Genomic DNA, 22,438 nt, shown 5'->3' with positions numbered 1-22,438 from the left:
CCGAACTGCCAGGTGAAACAGCACTGGTTTCCTGAGGTAGCCTGTCTCTGCTCCTCCCACCAACTGCAGCTTAGGAAGCAATTGCTAATGGCCTCCCACATGTCTGATGCTGGGTTAGATTCCAGAAACAGCACTGAGAAAGAGCCCCTGCTTTCTAGGAGTGAGCATTTCTTAGAACTTATGGATACCTAATCCAATACTGCAGGTGCAGGTTGGTAAAGCCTTAGCTGGTCAACACAAGGTGAGGCCAAACCGTCAGGGGCACAAACACGGACCACGGGTCAGCAAAGGCTCTGGGCTGAAGGCTTCCTAAGCTGGGCACCAGGGGTGCATAGGAGCTGGCTAGGGTGCCCTGGAGAAGACAGAGACACCGTTCTTTCAGGAAAAAGAGATGCCAGTGGTAGGGTGGCATTTCCAGGATGCAAATTTGAAGGTAATGGCCAGGGAAGGATGGGATGGAGAGAAAGCTCCAGATTGTGTATTATGACAGGTTTTATGGGCTAGACTCAGACCTGGCATTCAGCACATCCATACTGTCCAGCCGCGCCACACGTGGGGACACACGGGCTCCCGGAGGTCCTTCTTGCCATCTGCACTGCGGATGTGGCTCTCTAACAAGCCGGGCTCCACTTAGGCTCTGTTTGACATTCTCCTATAGTATGGCACCAATTTTCCCAAATACACAAAAGCCTCCTCCATCTATTTTCAGCTCTCATTCATCAGGGAAGAGCCGAATTAATTAAAGCAAATCACACGCCTTAAGATTCCATCAGAAGGTGTACACTGCAAAGCCCCCGAGAATGTTTGAGCCCAGACATTTCGGTCCTTGCTCTCTGCGAGGAGCTGGCGGGAGCACGGCGGCACCACTCACCACAGGTTGACGAGGAAGGGGTGCTCCAGCCCCTGCATGATCTGCAGCTCCCGGAAGACGTTGCGCACCTCATCCCTCTCGATGCACTTCTGCTTGTTCATGTATTTCATGGCGTACATTTTCTTGGTGTCCCGCTTCTGCACAATGCATACCTGGGCGGCAGACGCAGAAACGATCAGGCTCACATCGGAAAGAAAACAAGCCAAGCCCCACTGCGCTTCTACCCCTGGGTTCAAGTTAGTTCTGAAGACCTGCTGGCGGAGGAGGAGCGGCGCTGGCTCAGCTGAATCCCTCCGCATCTGTAAAGGGTGCGCTGACCCAGGTCCACGCCTGTGCTATATACTCTAAGTACAAGGCGCTGGGCAAGCAGCTGCAGGTTGAAGGGTCAGAAGGATCAGCCCACCCTCAGGAGCTCACAGCTGGAGAGCCAGTGACCACAGCCCAGAGCCACCTGTGGGTGCCCACCTGGTTCCCTGCACCCTCCCTGCCTGGGCGCACACCTGCCTGCCTTCCATCTGCCGGCCCCACATCTCTACCTGAGGACGTTCCTTGACTGGCAGAACCCCTCGGCAGCCCGTGCCACAGACCAGCAAAGCCAGGACTTAGTGTCCTCAGCCTATGGCTGAGGGGATGGGGACAGATGGGATAGACCTGAGCTTTCTTTTTTTTTTTTTTTTTTTTTTACTCTGAGTTCATGAACTCACCCATGTCTCATGGGAACGGGCCCTGCACGCTCCCCACCCCGCTCTTTCCTCTTTCCCTGGCTCCCTGCCCAGACTACCTGGGGATTTATTTGCCTCTTCTGAGTCCTACTGTACTCAACTGCTTACCTTAGATCCTGCCTCTGGGGGACCCCAACATATCACATGGGCTTGGTGGGGAATGGTGGCACCCCCATGTAATGGAATTTACTGCAGGCCAGGTGCTGGCCAAATGTCTCCTCCATGCCTCCCGAAGCCCCCAAGAGCCTATGGGCAAAGCCTTCATCCTCTCTCCAGCCTGGGCAGGCAGCCATCAAGTGTAGTAATCAAACTGCCAAGTTCAGCAAGCTACTGTGGAGGTGAGGGGATTCGAACCGTGACCTCGGGCTGTTGAGTGACTCTCTAAACTGGGCGAAGTCAGGACCGGAGTGGGACGGGTTGACAGAGATGGCGCTCCGCAGGAATCAGTGGAGGGTGAGCTCAAGAGGATGTGGGAAGAGGGTGGGGGCCAAGGACCAGTCTTCTAGAAAAGGGGGATAGTGAGCCGGGCGTAGTGGCGCACGTTTGTAATCCCAGTGTTTGGGAGGCTGAGACAGGAGGATCGCAGGTTCATGGTCAATCTCAGCTACTTAGTGAGGCCCTCGGTGACTTAGTGAGACCCTGTTTAAAAATATAAAATATATTAAAAAAAATAGGGCTGGAGGCGGGCTAACACGGAGGAAGCAGTGGTAGAAAGAGAGTCAGGATGAGTTAGGCTAAGCCATGCTGATGGAGAAGGGCTCTGCATTTCCTCAGTTGCTGGCCGAAATCTGTGATGGTGGGCTGTCATTAGTGACCACATCTGAGCTCATAGATAAGAAAGCAATGAACTTCTCCAACTTGACCCCGACTAGAGGTGCTCAGCACAGGGACCACCTTTGAGGCGAATGGCTGAGTAAGCTGGGGACTGGAACTTGTGAGCTGAAGGCTACTAAGCCCCTAAGCGTCTGCAACGGGAAGGGATGGAGCCGAGCAGAATCCCAACACTTACAGGGAGTGCGGTGCCTAGGGAGCAGGGATGCTGCCTCTGCTGCTGCTACACATCTTTGCCAGAAATAGTGGAATTTAAGAAACAGGTACAAGCCTCTGCCTTGCTACCACATGCCCTGTCAAAAAGGGAGGTCCAGAGACAGCACCCCACACTTCAGATGCTGGTGATGCGCCCAAGAGCCTCTGACAGTGAGCATCGAGCTTGGGAACCAGCCAGGTCCTCCCCCTGTGTGCCTTTACCAGGAAGGGTGGAGAATAGAGAAGAGCAGGCATGTCAGCTGCTCGTGGCCTCTGCCAGACAGGGAGACACCTAAGAAACAGCCCACACCTCTGCATCCAGCACATCCTCCAAAGAGGGCTGTGCCTAGAGAGTGGCACCGCACCTCCGATGCCAGGAGCTACCACCAGGGCTGCCAGGAGGAGCACCAGCCTTGGGGGGGGCTGTGTACACCTGCCTCTAGCCTCCTCCCACGCCGGCGCCTCTACCAGGAAGGATGGAGACCAGAGAGCAGCACACACCTGTAAAGCAACGTCAATCCAGTGCCTCTACTAGGCAGGGGAGAGCCCGCAGAGCGGTCCTACCACTGGTCGCCAGCTGCTTCCATGCCCCTCTTGCCGGAGTCCTCCTGTGCCCGGATCACAGCCCCGAGCCCTCACTGGCCACAGACCTGCCCTGGCTGCCACTCTGCACCAGCTGCTGGGGGCCCGGGCCCGGGCTTTGTGAGCCTAGCCCAAGGCACAGACACCCACAAGGTTGAGCTCTCACCGGTTTTTATGAACACAAAATGTGATTTCATCTTAAATATCTCAGCGAGGAGGAAACTGAATCTTTTTACAGTTGTTATTGCAACATCTGTTTTGTGTAATGAAATTTATTGTGTCCTCCCTCATTTTATTTTGTCATGGTTCTGACTCATTTCATAAATTCTTTAAATTGTTTGTATTTTTCCCCTCAGTGCTTCTTTTTCCTCCCTCACCTCGATTTCTACTGCCACCTCTCTTCCTTCCTCATGCACCTCAGTTTTCTTTCATCTCATTCCATAACCACCTTTCTTTTCTTCTTTTTTTCCTGTTCCCCTTCCCCCCTTTCTTTTCTTTCTTTTTGCCCCTTTTAATATAATTTGGTATTAAGTATAATGTTTTTAATGCCTAACTTTTCACCCTACTCTATATTATTTCTCAACAACTCTTCTTATTGGTTAGTAGACTTGTATAGAACATTAGCAATACTTTCTTCATATATCTTGACTTATATTTGGTTTCCTTTTAAATCACGACTGTTACTGGCAGGTACTTTCTTCACTCAAAGTGGCTCTGGGGGGTGAATTCAGCGCTTCCAGGATGCTGACTGGAGGCGGTGATGCTAAGATATACTCCCAGCCCAGGGCTTGTTGTAAAGAGATAACCACTTACTCATGGCTCCCATATAAAACAAGAGGAAGCCATCTCAACAGATGGGCAAAATCAGGATAGCAGAAAACATGAAGAATCAGGCTGATACGATGCCTCCAAAACTCTATAGCTCCCCAGTAAATGGGGACACAGATATTTGCAAAAATGAAATCATAGCAGACTTCCGGGAAGATGGCGACCGAGAAAAGCGGGGCTTAAGAGCCCCGCTAACAACCAACCTCCATTAGCACAAAATCAGCACCTTTCATAGCCAGAAAACACCATCACCAGAGAAACAAAAATATCACCAGGCTCCAGAGAGAAAGCGGACTGAGAACAGAGCTCAGAGCCACAGAGGAGATACACCGGCCTCACACCCGAGGATGCGGCAGCAGCGCCATACTGCCGGCGGCAGCGGCGAGTTCACCGGACAGCTACAAAAAGCTGAGGTGAGCCGCTGCGGAACAGCCAGGCGGGATTTCTCGCCGCAGGGAGCATCTAAAGCTCCCAGTGGCTGAGCTCAGCACACGCTGCAGGGATTCAGAGTGGAACTCAAAACCAAGAAGAAATACGTCAGCCTCACGGCCGAGGGCGTAGCAGCGGCACCATATTGCCACCGGCGGCAGCAGCACCGATTTCACTACAGCTACATCTGCGTACTCAAGAACAGTGAGTCAAATTGTGGGCCACAGAGGAGAAATCCCAGTACTGTACTCCCTGGGACTTGACCCAGTGGGGGAGTGGCGGTGGCAAAGATATCACACCATAGGAGAACGTGCAACCTGGCACCCCCCATAGTCTAAAGCAGCCTCTATCAACTCCCTGGGTCAGAGACTCTGTGATACAACCCAGTAAAGGAGTAGTGGGGTCAGAGATACTACAGACTCGAGATCCAGAGCACCTTAAGTGAAGTCATAGTGACCCAAGGGAAGAACCCAGAGAAGGCACAAACTTCCGAAATCATGGGAAAGAGGAATAATACTGGAGCAATGAATGCCCACAACCCCACAACATCAGAACCCAATAAAACAGAAAATCAGAGATTTCTAGAAGATCAAATCAGGAAAATAACCGTAGAAATAATAGAGGTGCTTCGAAAAGAATTCAGAGAGAGCCAAAAAGAGATAAAGGATGCAATTAATGAAGTAAAGGCCTCAATTCAAAGCACAAACAACCGATTAGAACACATGGAGAACAGAATCTCGCTCTTAGAAGATGATCATTCCAAAAATGAACTCATAGTTTCTAATCTAGAAAAAAATATCCGACAGCAGGAATCTGACATTGAAGAAATATGGGCCCATTTTAAGAGAGCTAACCTAAGAATAATTGGAATAGAGGAGGGAAAAGAAAGTGAAACCAAAGGGATCAACAATCTCTTCAAGGAAGTAAGAGCAGAAAATTTTCCAAACATAGAGCAAGAGGTTGATACACAGATCCAGGAAACTTATAGAACTCCCTTTAGAGAGGATCGGAGAAGAGGATCCCCACGCCACATAATTGTCAAAATGACCAATGTGGAAGCCAAGCAGAGAATCTTAAAGGCAACAAAAACAAAGGGCCAAGTGACATTCAGAGGTAAACCAATTAGAATCACTCCAGACTTCCCAAACCAAGTCATGAGAGCCAGAAGGGCTTGGAGTAACATATTCCAAACTCTGAAAGAAAACAACTTCCAGCCAAAAATTTCCTACCCAGCAAAACTTTCTATCAAATTAGATGGAGAAATAAGAAGCTTCCATGACAAACAGAAACTGAAGGAATTTATGTCTTCAAAACCAGCACTAGAGAAAATACTCAAAGAAATTAACTACAAAGAAGAAATAGGTAACACACACCAGAACCAGAGAAACAAGATTTTCCATCCAACAGACAACTAAGATTGGTTATCTGTGGAGATTAATTATTTATGTTAGTCTTTTACCTATCTCTAAATTGTATTGTTTGCCTTTATTGTTGTTAATTTTTAGGATTTCTAGTTGGAATATTAATATACCTTCAAATATAGCATTTGGAAATATTTTATCCCATTCTATTAGTAACTTTTAACTCTGTTTACATTGTCTTTGGATATACAATTTTTTTTTTATTTTTTAGGGAGTTTGTATACTCTTCTGTTGCCTGTGCCATTGAAATCATATCCAAGAAATCACTGCCAATTTCAATGTTGTGAGGTTTTATGACCCAGATTTTCTCCTAAAAGTTTATAGTCTTAAGATTTATATTTAGGTCTTTTATCTATTTTGAGTTAATATTTGTATATGGGATTAGGTAAGGGTCTAATTTTATTCTTTTCCATGTAATTATTATTTTTCAACAATATTTAGTTAAAAGATTATTATTTCCACCACCAAATGTTCGTGGAAACCTTGTCAAAAATAACTTGACAATATAGGGAAGAATTTAGCTCTAGGCTTTTATTTAACTCCAATGGTTTATATATCTGCCTTTAGAATAGTACTACACTGTTTCAATTATTGTAGCTTTATATGGTTTGAAATCAGAAAATATATATCTTCTAGCTTTGTTCTTTTTCAAGATCATTTTGGGTATCTAGAGTCCATATTCCATATTAGGATAGATTTTTTTTCTGAAAAATAAATATATAAATATATGATGGTTTCACCTAAAAAAATAGAAAAAAAATTCTCTGGTAAGAAAGAAAGTAAAAAGAAATATTGAAATGTTATCTTTAAGTCATCAAAAGCTTGGTATCAGACAAATGAAACTGTTATGTGAGATTATCATTTTTAATTTTGGATAAATTGCTATAATACTAGATGTCAACCACTAAGCCAAGCATGGGAGGGAGGGATGGGGAGAGAATGGGGTGGGGATCGGGTGGGAGCTGACTGGGCGATGTGTGTATGTATGTCTACAAAAGTTTGTATCCCACTATGATGTATGAATACAGTGCCCCAATAAAAAAAAAATAATAATAATAAAAAGAAATCATAGCAAAGAAATGAACCAAAGAGTAAAATACAGGCCATGAAAGAACATGTCAATAATGACATGGAGATTCCGAAAAAGAACCACACAGAAATCCTGGAAGTGAAAAGCTCAACGCATCAAGTTTAAGAGTCAGTTGAAATGTTCACTAATAGATCAGACCACAGAGAAGACAGATTTTTGGGTCTCAAAGACCGGGTATCTGATCTTGAACACTCAGCAATGAAGGAAAGAAAATAAGAGCCCGTGATCAGATTACTCAAGATATCTAGGACACCATTAATAGACCCAAAATAAGAATCACTGGAATTGAAGATGGACTGGAGATATAAGCTAAGGGCATGAATAACCTTTTAAGAGAAATAATAGAAACATTTCTAAGTCTTGGAAATGATACGAATATCCAGCTATGGGAGGAATCCAGAGCCTCAGTCAGATAAGATAAAAAATGAACCTCTCTACAACATACAACATTTATAATTAAATGCCTAACAGAACAAGGACAGAATCTTCAAAGCATCAACAGGAAAATGGCAGGTCATATTTAGAGAGAAAATAAGAATAACTTCTGACTTCTCAGCTCAAACTCTAAAGGCCAGAAGGACTTGAAATACATCATTGGTGTAATAACTAAAGAAAAGAACTGCGAACCAAGATTACTATGTATATCAAGGCTGTCCTTCAGCATCAAAGGAGTAATAAAACATTTCTAAGATAAACACAAACTAAGAGAATTCATGACTACTAAGCCAGCACTGCAGAAAGTACTTAATGGAACACAGCTAAGAAATTAAACACGAACTTCAGAGCTCATGAAGAGATAAATATCATTAAAAAGTAGTTAAATAAAGGAGAATCAGGGCTGAATAAAACATTAGAAATAAATCAGGGGATAATAATCATCTCTCTATGGCAACACTGAATATAAATGGTCTCAATTCTCCAATTAATGACTTGCAGAGTGGATTATAAAACAAGACCCAACCCTATGTTGTTTATAAGAGAATAACCTCACAGGTAAAGAGATTCAGAGGTTGAAAGAAGAAGGATGGAAAAATATACCCCGTACAGATGAAGTAGTAGAGTAGCTACTCTCGTGTCTGACAAAGTCAGCTTCAGGCTAAGTTAATCACACAGAGGGTCACTTCATACTTGTAAAGAGGACCTGAGATAAAACCAACACTACGGGACATCAACACTCAGACTCCATATAATAACACGGGGAGATAGCAACATTCCTCGCTCACAAAAGGTAGGGCATGTAGACAAAAACAATCAATACAGACTCTTTACACTTAAAAAGCACTATAAATCAACTGTTCTTAACAGGCTGTTTATAGAATATTTTATCCCAAAACAGTGGAATTCACTTTTTCTCAGCTGCTCATGGAACTCTCTTCAAAATAGACCCCATTTTAGGATGCAAAGCAAGTCTTAGCAATTACAAAAAAATATGATACAACCCTTTGTATCTTATCAGATGATAATGAAGTAATATTAGAAATTGGAAAAAACATAGGAATTACACGAACACATGGACACTGGACAATATACTTTCGAATGATAGATGGATCAGAGAATAAAAAGGAAAATTTTAAAGTTCCTTGAATCATATGAGAATGGACATACAACATATGCGAATCTCTGAGATATCATTAAGGCTCTTCTAGGAGGAGTTCACAATGAGTGTCCACCAAAAACCAGAAAGCTCACAGGCGAAGTCTAATGATGCTTCTCAAGGTTCTAGAAGATGAGAACAAATCATTTCTAAAAACCAGTAGCAGGCAGAAAACTATTAAGAGATGAAATTAAAGAAATAAAAAGTAATATAAAGGATCCATTTGAAAACAGTCTGTTCTCTGAAATGACAAACAAGATTGAAAAATCCTTAGTAATCAGGAAAATGCAAATTAAAGCTGCACTGAGATTCCATCTCACTCCAATTGGAATATCAATCATGAAGAATGTAAAACCAATTAAGCGCTGGCGAGAAGGTGGGAAACAGGAACTCTCATATGCTGGTGATGGGACTGCAGGAATGCGCACCAACACGACCCGGTGGTCCCACTCCTTGGTATTCCCCCCCCCAAAATGAGGTGAGAACGTCATAGCGATGCATGCATATTATGTCCATAGCAGCACAAGTCACGATAGCCAAATTACAGAACCAACCGCGGTCTCTGTCAGCAGATGAATGGTTAAAGAAGTCATGGTATACATGCACAATACGTTTTTTTAGTATACTTTATACAATCGTTTTATGCAATTATAACTGGCACCCTAGAGTTACTCGTCATCATGGGTTTCAGAGTGACAGGTACACACTGGGTGTGTCTCCCTCAGGAACCCACCTGCTGCCTCCCCTCCTGGTGCACATTATTGAGATTCGTATTGATAACTTCATCTGTGGACTCATCCGTTCAAATCGCATTATTTGAGCTGTTTCCTTCATGCAGTCTCCCTTCTTACCTTCCATCATTCTACTAGCATCTCCCCTCAATCACCCGAAGTCTTTTTTCCCTCGATTTCTCTTTAGCTTCCACAATGAAAGAAAATGAAATCGAATAGAAGATAAAGAAACAAATTCTCACATACAGAGCCAGCCAGTTGCTTTTTGATAAAAGTACCAAAAACATACACTGGAGAAAAGATAGCCTTTCGACAAATGGTGTTGGGAAAACTAGTTACCCATTTGTAGAAGAACAGAATTAAACCCGACCTTTCACCCTGCCTAAGAGTCAACTCAAGATAGATGAAAGACCAAGAAATTAGACCAGAGACTTTGCAGTTACTACAAGAGGGCATAGGACCAGCTCTCCAGCATACAGGTGCTACTAGAAACTTCCTCAGCAAAACACCCAAACTCAGGAAATAAAAATAAGAATCAATTAGTGGGATCTAATTGTGTTTTTTTTCCAAATAAGAAAGCCAACACTAGGGCTTTCCTTGGCCACCAGAAGCCAGTGAGAGGCACCGCACAGATTTAGCCCCGGATTCCCCAGAAGGAGCCAGCCTGCCCACACCTGGAGGCTGTGCTCCTGACCTCATGGGAACAGAGGGGTGCTCTTGTAAGCCCCCTCGCTGGCCTCATTTGCTATAGCAGCTCTCGATCATGAACATGACCTGTATGTGTCCCCACTGCCCCCGCCTGGGTCTGAGCTTTGTGCTGTGGCCTCGCCCGCCCATGAGCGAGCCCATGGGTCTGACCTCCAGCCCCACTGCCAGGTCTCAGTGGCAACCAGTTGAAGGGGCCCAGCCGAGCACACGGCCCATGCAGGGACCAGTCACGAGGACAGGCAGGGTGTCGGGCAGGTGGAGCCTGGATCCAACCCTACAGCCCCTGCCTGTACACACCCAGCTTAAATCCCAGGACAGCTTGCTACCAGGGCAGCCGCGGAAGTGGAGGGATCGAGGGGGATGTTTACCAAGGACACCAACGGAGCCCTGCCCAGGTCCCGGGACCTCCAGCTTCCAAACAGAAGCCCCAGCTTCGGGAGGCACCAGCCTCCTTAGGGCAGCTCTGAGTCCTCCTGCACAGGAAATCAGTAGGTGAGCCAGGGACAGGAGAATTGGCCAAAGCCACCCCTGTTGCCAAAAGCCTGAGACCAATTAGTCTCCTCGTTAGTCTAGCTCAATTAGGCCTCGATGGTGTCATCACCAATTATACTGCGCTGGGACAAACGAATAAACACAAGCTGGCTCTGGTGCACGTCAGCTGCTCTGAGCATCAGGATCCCAAGTCGGCAGAGAGGGCAGCGGCAGACACAGGACCCACAGCACGCTCAGAGCACAGACGGCCTCAGCCCACAGCTGGCCCAGAGATCCAGGAGGCCCTGGAACTACATTTTTTAACCAGGATCCAGGGAACACTGCTATGCAGCCAGGGATGACTGATACTTTGTGGGAATCTTCCAGAAAGTTCTCATCTGGCTGTATCATCTTCCCAGAGACCTTTGCAGTCAGGACTCTAATGCCCAGCTCCGGAAAGGGCAGATGACCGCAGGACAGAGAGGCCGGTGCTGTGCAACTCCCAGGCCTCTGAGGTTGGAGGGTGCATGTTCCATGCCGGCCCCTCCTGGACACGCTGTGACTTGCTCTCTCCTGTCCCCTGGACGCTGGGTGGACAATGGGCTGACCCCAGCTCGGGCAGCACCTACCCAAGTATCATTGAGAGAATGCACAACCACAGTGTCAAATTAAAGACACCATTTGGGCTTCCAGGCGCAAGATCCTGAGAACACCCAGTGTGAAAAAAGGGAGACATCAGGATTAAATGTGGGAGCCAGGGGCGGAGGCGCACGCCTGTAACCCCAGTACTTGGGAGGCTGAGACTGGAGGAGCACAGGTTCGAGGACAGCCTCTGCAAGTAGCAAGACTCATCCACCTAGCAAGACTCTGTTTCAAAATAAAAATAAAATAGGGATGTAACTCAGAGGTAGAAAGCCTCAATCAGTGGTCACACACACACACACACACACACACACACACACTCATGCTGGTTGTATTGTCCATACCATGAGCTGAAGGAAGACTGTCTTTGCTGGAGGTCGTGTTATGATATGCTTCTCTCCTACCCCCCCCCCTTGGTTTTGAACCATTTTCTTCAAGGGAGGAAAGTGATCCCTTCACACTCTTGGAGTCAGGGATGGGCAAACTTGTAGCCAAGGAGATGTGAGCCTTCTGGAGCTTTCTAGGGAAAGTCTTGCTTTTTACATCAAAGGGAACAGCTGTAGATACTCTCACTGTCTCCACCACTCTTCTTGTCCTTTCTACCTTGAATGTGAATGGAAAATCTGGAGACACAGCAGCCACTGGTGACCATGAGGCCGAGAGAGTCCCAGAGATGCTGGACCTGCCATGATGAAGCCGCCTGCCTTCAGACATCTCGTTATGTGAGAAACATAAGCCCTCCTTTGTCTGAGCTTCCCTAAGGCAGGATTTCTACCCCTTTCTATCAAGCACAGCTCAGCTGATACACAAAGCAAAGGATTGTTTCACATGTAGAAGCCCCACACGGGTCCAGTGGGGAGGCCTCGCTGGAGTCACCCAAAGCTGGTCTCCAGGAAAACAGCCATGGGGATGAGCTTGCCACTCGGCGGCAATATTAAATGTCTGCTACGGAGCCGGTCCCCTGAGAGCCACAAGAACCACGCGCTGCCCGAGGGACTCAGGTTTAATGGAATAATCGGGCCATGCCTGAGGGCAAACACAGATCCCTATGAGGGGTCATGAGCCCAGGCGGCTGCCACAGTCCCCTCCCCTTCCCCATGGGCCTCCCACGGGGGAAGCAGACCCTCCTCGGCACCTCTGCTCCTGCCCACCAGCGGTCACAGCATGCTTCAGCCTTCCACCCCTACACGTCTCCTCTGGAGCTGCAGAGTCGCTGACCACAAGGGCCTGCCCCCCCCCCCCCGCTCTCTGTGCCGTCCCCAATGCTTGGCACACACAGCACCAGGTCACCAAGTGGACACGGGTGGCTGAAGCAATGGGGGGCAGGGAGGATGAGCGGGAGGAGGAGCAGAGCTGGGGGCACCTGGGACGGTGATGGGCCTGCCGGGGTCGGGACCGGGCCAGGCAAGGTGGCTGGGCGGGGCTGCACTCAGGTAGCACACTGGCTCCGAGATGGAGGCGCGGGGCTGAGGAGGAAGTGTGACCTGAAGAGGTCAGCCCTGGAGGGACAGACACCTGGGCCCCAGCGCGGTGCGGGGCAGCTGTCTTCCTGGCTTCCCACCTGCACAGGGGCTCGGAGCGCTCACCTGGACAGTGGCCAGGACGGATCCGAGGGAGGGTGAGTGAGCTACTGACGGTCGCTGCCATCGGGACCCTCCTCCACGTCTGTTCTGAAGGAAAAAACTCAAGCGTGGGGGGAGACGTGCAAAAGAGGCTCAAGAGGGACCTCCAGAGTTGCCTATCTGGCATGTTGTCTGGTGCAATGGCTAAACTTATGTGTCAGTGGGCCACGATTCTGGACATGTTTGTGAGGGGGTTGGGGGCTGAGATGAGCACTAAGGAGGTGAGCTTTGAAGAAGCAGGCTGGTCTCCGCATGAGGGGGGCTTCCTCCAGCCAGGGGGAGAGGAGCGCGTTCCCCAAGGAGAAGGCAGTTCTGGCAGGAGCCCCTGGACTTGGGCTGCAACACGGCCCCTGATGCAGACCTCGGACTGGCCAGCTTCCAAAACCAAGCCAGCCAGGCCCTTAAGCAAAGGCTCTTTCTATGCACACACACATCCAATCAGCTCTGCTTTTCTGGAGAGCCTGGACTACTATACTGAGCAATGAGCCAGCCAGGGTCGGAGTCACCGCTGGAATTCTCCTTCCCACGGTCCCGGGGCACCTCCAAGGCCACCGGTGCTGGCCTCTGCCGTTCCCCCCCCCATTGCCCTTTGAAAAGCTCATGTGTTGGCAAGTGCAAAACATGTTCTGAGGCCAAACAGTTCAATCAAGGCACTAATCTATCAGTGGGTAAATCCACTGAGGGCTAATCACTTGAATGGACTTAAGAGGGTGGGGTGCACTGGGGGAGGCAGATCGCTGGGTTTGGATGTCACCCCGGGAACCACATCTGTCCCTGGCCCCTCCTGTACCTCTCTGCTTATGGCCGCCGCTGGGTTGAGCAGTTTCCCGCACCCCGTCCCGCAGCCATGAGCTCTGCCCTGGAGTCGGCCAACTATGGACTGACCTCCACAACCGTGAGCCTAAATAAACCTTGCGTCCTGTGATGTTCGTGTTAGCGTTTAGCCAGAGTGACGGGGAAGTGGACTAGAACAACCCCTCGGCCCCCAAGGGGAGCGCACACAGAGCTTGCACGGCCTGGCGCCTGACTGCAAACTATCTGGCCCCAGTCGCTGTAGAGACAGCGCCGCGGGACCTGAGCCCCGCAGGCCTCTCCGTGGGGAGCAGGCGCCTCCTGGCCTGCGTCCAGGGCCCCCGGGTGCGGGCTGGCATTCACTGGCGGAGCCGTGTGGCTGACCGAATGGAGAGAGGTGACCGAGCTGAGTGACGGGCAGGGGACAGGCGTCCTCCATGACGTGCCAAGAGTTAGTGCTGTGGGCTAAATTATATCCCCAAACCTTCACACGGGAGCCCAGCCCCTCGGAACATGCCCATTTGGAGAAGGGCTCTAGAAAGAGGTCATGATGGTGAAATGCGGTCACTAGGGTGGCCTCCTCCAGTCTGACCAGTGTCCTCATGAGAACAGGCCAGGGGACACAGGCTCTCACGGAGGGACACCAGGCCAAGACTTGAGGAGAGCTGGCCACACGCACTGAGGACCTTCCCGGCCATGCCTGGCCTCGGGCTCCAGCCTCCCCAGGGCAGTGGAGGCGCCTGCTGTTTCAGCCCCAGCGCGGGCGCTGCACCATGGCGGCCCTGTTGGCTTTTGTTCCCGGGCACTGGGCGCTCCTGAGGGGCTGTGCAAGAGAATGAAGGACCCAGAGAGTAAACACAGGAGCCACATGGAGAGGTGGCCTTCGGGGGAAGTTCCTCTCTCCAGGGTGGAGGAGAGTCTAGGACAATGCTAAGAGGAGACAGGGTGTTTTATATGCCTGTTAACACCTCTGTACACGCACACACGCATGCGCACACACACACACACACACACACCACTTCTGAGTCCCCGGGGAAGTGGGAGGACGAGGCTGGGGCCAGCGCTGGCCTCTCTGATCCCTCTGGGCCGAGGGGGTGGAGGCTCCTCAGCCAAGAAAGGCCTGGCCGAGATGGATGGGAGGAGGTGTCCATCCACCGGGCAGCGAGGCGCCCTCTGCTCCGGCCAGGCCCGAGAGCCATCACAGCAGCGAGCCTGAGTTCCCACAAAGCTGAGCTCTTAATAACACGGTCCTCAGGAGTTGGCGAAATCTGCCAGAGCCGGCCTCGAGCCAAAACAGCGTAATGAAATGAATAAATAGTTCATTATAAAGAAATGGATTCCATCCTTCATAAAGACATTTGGAAGAACAATGACACTTCCCCTAAAAGCGTCGCCTCGAAGAATTCTATGAATGCTTCTTACGTAAAAACGATAACTAACTCAAGGCTCAGAGGTTAGGCAACTTGCCCAGTCTCGTGGCTGGACCAGACCTTGGAGCCAAAGCTCAGTAACAATTATGCTATAAGTCAATGAACTCGTGCCGTTTCCTGAAAGGAGCAGGCACATATTCTCTGATTGTCGTAGACACACCGCTGGGTGTCAGGCACTTGCCGGCTGCCACATACTAGATGCCAACTTTCTACCACAGGACCTTTGCACCTGCTGCTCCTCTATGCAATGTCCTCTGACCAGATGGCAACATGGCGTTTCCTTCTTAGCAGTTAGGTATTAGCTTACCTGTCTCTTTTCAGTGAGGTAAGGCCATCCCCAATTGCTAGCTATGTGACATCAGGGACCCTGTTCAGCCCGCTTGCCATATCAGCATGGGCACCTACACCCACACGAGGACAGAGGGAGCTGTCTGGAAGTGTTCAATGTCAACTCCACTCCTGCTGGACATTCTACTGTGTCACCATTATCTTGGAGGCCCAGCAACATAAAAGTTAAAAACATTCTAAAATAAACTTTAAGGGGAGGAAAAACAGATAAGCCAATTTTTTTTTCTGAACATTCAAACTAACAAACACATGTAAAATCTCATTTTGGTGTAATTCCCAAGTGGATTTTTTGCAGCCTGGGCACTAAACTGGTTAGTCTGCTATTAGTCAAATATTTTTTGCGCACTGTGAATCCGTGTGCAGCTGGTAACAGCTGGCATTGTGGGGCGAGACTCTGATAACAAGGCTCGGTCGTCACCGAGTGGCAGGGCAGCTTCGAGCCTGGGATGCCGCCTGTGCAGCCCGGCTCAGGGCTATCCAGGATCTTCCTTTGAGGGACACGGGAGCTGTTATCATATAACCCACCACGTTCAGCCCCTCCGGCCATCCACGAATTTTAACTAACTCCATGTTTATTTTGCTTCAGCCCTGCGGCCCTTAAAGCGGAGGACTCACTTGCCAGCCAGCTCCCGGGCATCCCCAAGGCGCCCGCCTGCCCTCGGGAAGGACACGGCCCGTTGGTGCCCAGTCAACACAGGAGACCACTCCCTGGACTCTGTCCTGCAGGCTCCGCCCCAAGGGCTGGAGGAGGAGGGAGGCGGGTACGAGAGGGGCGGGAGCGCTGTAAGAAGGGGAGCGGGAGGAACCCCATCCAGCCCTGGCCGGGAGGCTAGCGACGTGAGCCAGGCAGCTAAGCCCACCTGTGGACGGATAATCGTTAGGTTCTTCACCCAGGAGCGCATTTTCATTGCTATAAAGGCCCTTCATTCATATGATACTATAAACATATCACATATACATAAAAGTACATGAGTGTGCACATACAACCGCTTAACGGATGTATGTATATGTATGTACACCTCCGTGTGTATATGTATATATTCATGTGTGCGACACACGTGTGTGATATGTGCATATCTACGTGCACATACTTATGTGTTTGTATAGACACACGTGTGCAAGAGCAGATCTATACCACTTGGTGTGTGTGTGTGTGCAGTGACTTGAACACAGAGCGTGACCACCTAAGGTCCACACACTGAGGCTTGGTCCGCATATTGCGGTACTGGGGGTGCCGTGCGCCTTGAAGAGGTCTCGGGTCATCGGCAACAGTGCCTAGAAGGGGCTGTGGGGCCCCGCCTCTGTCTCCCGTCTCGAGATGTGACCACTATTCCTGCTATTGCATCTTCTGTCCTCACCAGTGGCCCCAAACAATGGGGCTGAACCGCTAAATTTGTGAGCTAATGAGCTTTCTTTTCTTCAAAGGTAGCCTACCTCGGGTATTTTTGTACTGGCATTGGGAAGAGGGTTTAAAATGTATTAATGTGTCGATACTGGGAAAGATGTCCAATCTTGAAATATGTCTTCTTTACTAAGAAAGCCAGGGTTAGCTAACATGTCCTTGCATTCCTAAGAACAATTTAACACATTTTGGGGGAGAAGACAAGGTAAAAGCCTGTGTCTGGAGACAGAGGTGCCTCCCCCTCAGGCCATAAATCTGGGCCTGTGTTTGGAGACAGAGATGTCTCCCCCTTTAGGCCATAAATTCGGCTGGAGAGATAACAGAAGCAGAGCCGGGGTTGGAGATAAGGTGTAACATGATCTCCAAAAATCAGAGGGACCTGCTGGACTTAGACAGGATAAAAACTCAGGAAACTGGAGTTCGTTGGCATTTTCGTTCGAATTGCCCCCCTGTGCCTTGCTCCGGCACAGGGCTGTAACTATCTCTATATTTCTATCTTTTTAATAAACTTCTTTAAATCTGCAGCAGCTGTCCAAGCGATGAATACTTATTCTTAGCTTAGGACAAGAATCCACGGTTTTTCTGTTTGTCTGTCTGTGTGATAGTGGGTGTGGGGGGGTTACTTTTCCACACACACACCACGCACCTTTCCCCCCCAACCTATCCTCTGCAACAATTTTATTGTAGCAACGTGAAGCTGACTGATGCTGTGAGTATGCACATACATACACGTCAAGCTTGCATGTATGTACTTCATGCGTTTGTGCTTAGTACACATGTACATATACATATACACATTTTGAGTATGTGCATCTACTCGAATCGGTCTGTGGAAGACCCAGGCCAGGAGTCATCAGCACGGACAGCTGTGGGCTGGGGCTGAGAGGTGCTGAGTCCAAGATTCAAGGCATCTTGAATCGCCATCAGGCTCCAGCTCTGCACCCACCCATCATCTGTTTTTGTGCCACTGCTTTGAGTTTCTTTCTTTCCTTCTATAGACACACCGTCAGCTCCAGCAACCATGAGAACAAGGGGCCCCAAAAAACACAGCCCTGTTTCCCTACAGTGCTGGATGCAGGTGGGAGACTGCAAGACTCTGACTCTGATTCAAGGGAGCTCTGGGTCAGGGGCCGAGAGCACACGCCAAGACCTCAGGCTGAGCCCTACATCTGGTTGTGGCCCACCTCTCCACATGCCTGTCTCAGGGGGTGGGGACGAGGGGCCACATGGTTGAAAGTTGCTCTGCACCCGCAGGCAGTGGGACGTATTTTAATAAGAAAGGGGTGCGCTCACATGCTGAACAAGTAAACAGCTACAGCTCACTGTGGCTCCCCAGTGCCTTCCATTCCACAGTCAGGGGAGCCCAGCATCAGAGGCTAATTGGAGGCCTACACCCACGACTAACACAGATCAGAGCCAGCCTGGCTGCCCAATCCAGAGAGCTCCCATGGGGTGTGGGGAGCCAATCTGCTGCACCTCAACTGTCCCAGAATCCAGACGCAAACGGGTCATCAAAACCATAGACGCAGTCTTGCTAAAACCAGCGGGTCGCCTGAAGCTGTCTACTTAGAGCCACCCTGGGAGACACGGCGCCCCTCCCAAGAGTGAAGTGAGATATCTGTGGATTCTCAGGTGCTCGTGCCTGATAACCAGGCTACTGTCACACGGCACAATGAAACGTCTTTCTTGAAAAGCCTTAATAGATGCCAGGCATCCAACGCGCTGAAGGCAGAAAGTGAAGGTGAGTCCTCACGGCCTGTGAGGAGGGCGGTCTTCTCCATCCTGCGCTGGCCAATGTGCACTTTGGTTCAATAGTCACCATGAAGAATTCACCTGAGTCGACCAGGAAAGACAGCAAACTGAGGGGCGGGGTATTCTGAGCAGAACAAAGCTACGTTCTACTCCTTGAAAGGAAGCCCAGCTCATCCTGAATAACAGTGGAATTTGTGTACATTCTACACACGTGCGCATGTTGTCAAGACATGCTACAACCCGGGGGTGACTCTGAAACGACCCTTTAGGAAGCTCTGATTTTTCAAAAGATCAGTCAGAATCACAGCATCAAGACACCGACGCCCTGAACGATGGATCCTGAGAGAGAGACCAGTGGCCAACTAGCCCCACAGGGGTAGGCAGAAAAAGCAGACAAATTTCCCGAGAGATGGTGACAGCTGGTAGCCATTTTAAAGGCTGGCAGGCACACCGGGCAGGATGGCACACACCTGTAATCCCAGTACTTGGACGCTGATATGGGAGAATTGAAGGTTCAAGGCCAGAGTGCAATAACTTAGCAAGACTCCGTTTCTAATTAAAAATTTTGCAAAAGGACTGGGGGTATATCTTCAACCCCCAGTAACACACACACAACACACACACACACACACACACAATCACAAAGACACATGTTAACAGGTGTAGCAGAATGTCACTAAGGAGTACAAAGCGTTCAGAAGAGCTCCGGACCGAGGCCATCAGGGTCACCAGGACAAAGGTGCGTCCACGTGACATCAACTCTGCTGTAGATTTAGAGGGCTGCGTGGATCTTCCTAAAACCATAACTCTCAAATCAGGATGAGAGTGACAGAAAGCAAAGCTTCAATAGGATTTTTAGATGTTTTGCTTTTTTTGTGTAAGTTCTACAAATCTGAACTTCACAAATCTCCTAACTTCACCGAGGTCCAGCTCTTCTTAGAAATCCAGAAAAGAGGAGCCTCAATTATGACCCATGATCTCTCTCCACTGCTTGCTGACTCCTCTAACAATCACATGTATGGAGCAGGCTGGAAGAAATCCAGCTGGAAAAAAAAAAAAGCTAGCCAGGTGTGGTGGATCACACTTGTAATCCCAGTATTTGGGGAACTGTGATAGAGGATCACAGGTTTGCAGCCACCCTCAGCTACTTAGTGAGGCCCTCTGCAACTTAGTGAGACCCTGTCTCAAAATAAAGAATAAAAAACAAGGATGGAGGTGTATCTCAGAGGTAGAATGTCCCTGAGTTCCATCTCTAGTGCTGAATTAAAAATAAAAAAACAGGGGCTGGCTGAGATTTGTGTGCCCTCACCTGAGGCAGAGTATGTGGTATTTGATTGAACCAAGTTAACTGTTAAAAATATGTTTTTAAAGAAATATAATAAAATACAAAGTTTTTACAACTTAACATTCACGATGTCCAGGATTCAACAACAACAAAAAAAAAACTTTGATGTGTAAAAAACAGGAAAGCCCAGAACAATGGTGTACACCTGTAATACGAGTACTTGGGAGACTGTGTTAGGAGGACTGCAAGTCTGAAGCCAGCCTCAGCAATGTAGCAAGACTCTCAGCAACTATAACACCTTGTTTCAAAAAAAAAATCATAAAAAAGGGTAGGGTATATCTTGGTGGTAAAGTGTTCCTGTGTTCAATCCCCAGTGCAAAAATGAAAAAGAACCAGCAAAATGTGGCCAGGCTCAATGGAAAAATTAGTGAAAGTGAGGCTTAAGATGACCCAGATGTTGGAATTGGCATAAGGAAGATGGAAGAAATTATACAATGATGCTGTATCATGTAAGGGTCAATGTGGTTAGAATAAACAAAGAGAGAAAATTAAGCAAAGAAAGAGAACTTGTCTTCTGAAAACCAAGAATTTCTACCTAGGCATATCATAGTTAAACTCTGGAAAGGAGAAAAACCAAAGGAAAGTCTTAAAGTGAGACAAAAATGATATATTACATACAGGATAACAGTAACTCAAAACTTGATGCCTTCCCATCACACATAATGGAGGATGGTGAGAGTAATACAAAAATCTTTTAAATAATAAAAGAAAATAACCTATTAGTTCAAAGAAAATAACTCATTAGTTCAAAGAAAATAACTCATTAGTTCAAAGAGATCTAATGAAAAAAGATAGGATGGTTGACTGAGAGAAGCAGCACTCCCAAGTCCTGCTGACACTCGTTCTCCACTGCCTCAAAAGCAGCGCTCTACAAAGCCAGAAAATAATATCAGTAGAGGAATAAAAATGATAAACACAAGGGACAGAGAAAAAGAAGATTAGAAGAACAACCAGAGAGAAGAAAAAACACTTGCCCGCTGCATGGCGCCGTCTACCCTCACAGTTCCACACACCGGAGACAAAAAAGAAAACAGGGATTTGAAGTGATCAGCTGCAGATCCAAGGGTTGTAAGTCATCAGACATTCCCACACAAAGGCCTGCTCTAGCTTCCAGGAGCTTACCATGAAATCTCAACATCTATGCCCTCCAGGGATCCAGAGTTGAGTTCAACACCAGAACAGAAATCCGCCAGTCTCGGCGCCATCACGCCAGGGTGGCAGGGAGAGACCAAGACTACAAATCTGTGGAAAGCGTGGTGGGTGACCTGTGCTTAATACTAAATTCAGCCCCAATGATATCTTCCATCTGCGTAGACTGGGAAAATCTCAGAGAACCAAACTCACAGCAGTAAGGGTGCCAGTGGCACTCAGTATCTGCACAGAGCGAGACTGTAGCAGACCTATCTGCTGAATAGTCATTTATTTGTAGAGTTGCATTAATTTGTTGCTGGGGTTGTTTTGGTTTTTTGTTCTGTTTGTGTGTATGAGTGTGTATGCCCAGTTGGGTTTTTTGTTTGTTTATTTTTTATTCCCTTTTCCCAAACCCTCTCTCAAGATTCTTGCTTTGTGCATACCAACTCTCTTCTCACTATCCCTCTCCTATCTTTTCTCTGCTTTTTATCACTCCCTTGTCTTCTATAAAATCCACCTCATACCAGTACACCAGAAACTCTACAGTGGTTACTACTATACTACTACATTTTTACTATCTCTACTCTTTAGTATATACTACATTACCAAACTCATACTCTCATTCTATTCAACCCTATCTGAAACGTTACCCTATCCTTCCATTTACTACTTCACCTCCCTCCTTACTCAATCTTCACTGTTGAATACAATACAAACTGCCCTTAGATATACAGCTGACACCTAAAGATTGAGAGAAATCTATCAGAAGTAACAGAGGCAAACTTCTGAAGTCATGAAAAAGAGAAACAACAAGGGAGCCATGAGCTCCCACAACCCCATAACTACAAAACCTGATAGCACCGAATTTTAGAGATCTCCAGAAGGTCAAATCAGTAATGTAACTGTAGAAATAATGCAGGGATTGTGAAAAGGATTTAAAGAGAGTTTGAAAGAAATAAAGGATGCAATCATTGAAGTAAAGGCATCTATTCAAACTATAAACAATCGCTTGGACCACATGGAGAGTAGAATCTCGCTCCTAGATGATCACTCCAAAAATGAACATATAGTATATAACATATAAAAAACAATTTGACAGAGGAATTGGACATTTAAAAAGTGTGGTCCCATTTTAAAAGAGTAACCTAAGAATAAGTGGCATAGAGGAGGGAAAAGAAGGTGAAACCAAGGGGCTCAACAATCTATTCAAAGAAGTAACAACAGAAATTTTTCCAAACATAGAGCAAGAGATCAACAGGTACAGGAAACTTATAGAAAACTTACAGAATCCCCTTTAGACAAGATTAGAGAAAAGGTTCCCCATGTCATATAATAGTCAAAATGACCAATGTAGAAGCCAAGGAGAGAATCTTAAAGGTAAAGGCAACAAAAACAAAATACAAAGTGACCTTCAGAGGGAAACCAATTATAATAATTCCGGACTTCCAAAACCAAGTCATAAAAGCCAGAAGGGCCTGGAGTAACATATTTCAAATTCTGA

General features: G+C 47.8%; 1 protein-coding gene across 2 annotated transcripts in view; it reads right to left on the bottom strand.

Annotated features, from left to right (window-relative positions):
• Positions 1 to 22,438, bottom strand: part of STK32B (serine/threonine kinase 32B) — a gene marked incomplete at both ends in the record, with an annotated part of 391,796 nt that overhangs the window by 254,916 nt on the left and 114,442 nt on the right. For both annotated transcript variants that reach the window (XM_080698041.1, XM_080698042.1), the window contains one exon: positions 872 to 1,023. In XM_080698041.1, coding sequence (XP_080554167.1) covers positions 872 to 1,023 — 152 coding nt within the window. The remainder of the gene's footprint in view (positions 1 to 871; positions 1,024 to 22,438) is intronic.

This window comes from Muscardinus avellanarius, assembly GCF_963383645.1.
Source record: "Muscardinus avellanarius genome assembly, chromosome: 6".
Lineage (NCBI taxonomy): Eukaryota > Metazoa > Chordata > Mammalia > Rodentia > Gliridae > Muscardinus > Muscardinus avellanarius.
Note: the sequence above shows the minus strand (reverse complement) of the source record. Positions and strands in the feature narration are given on the sequence as shown.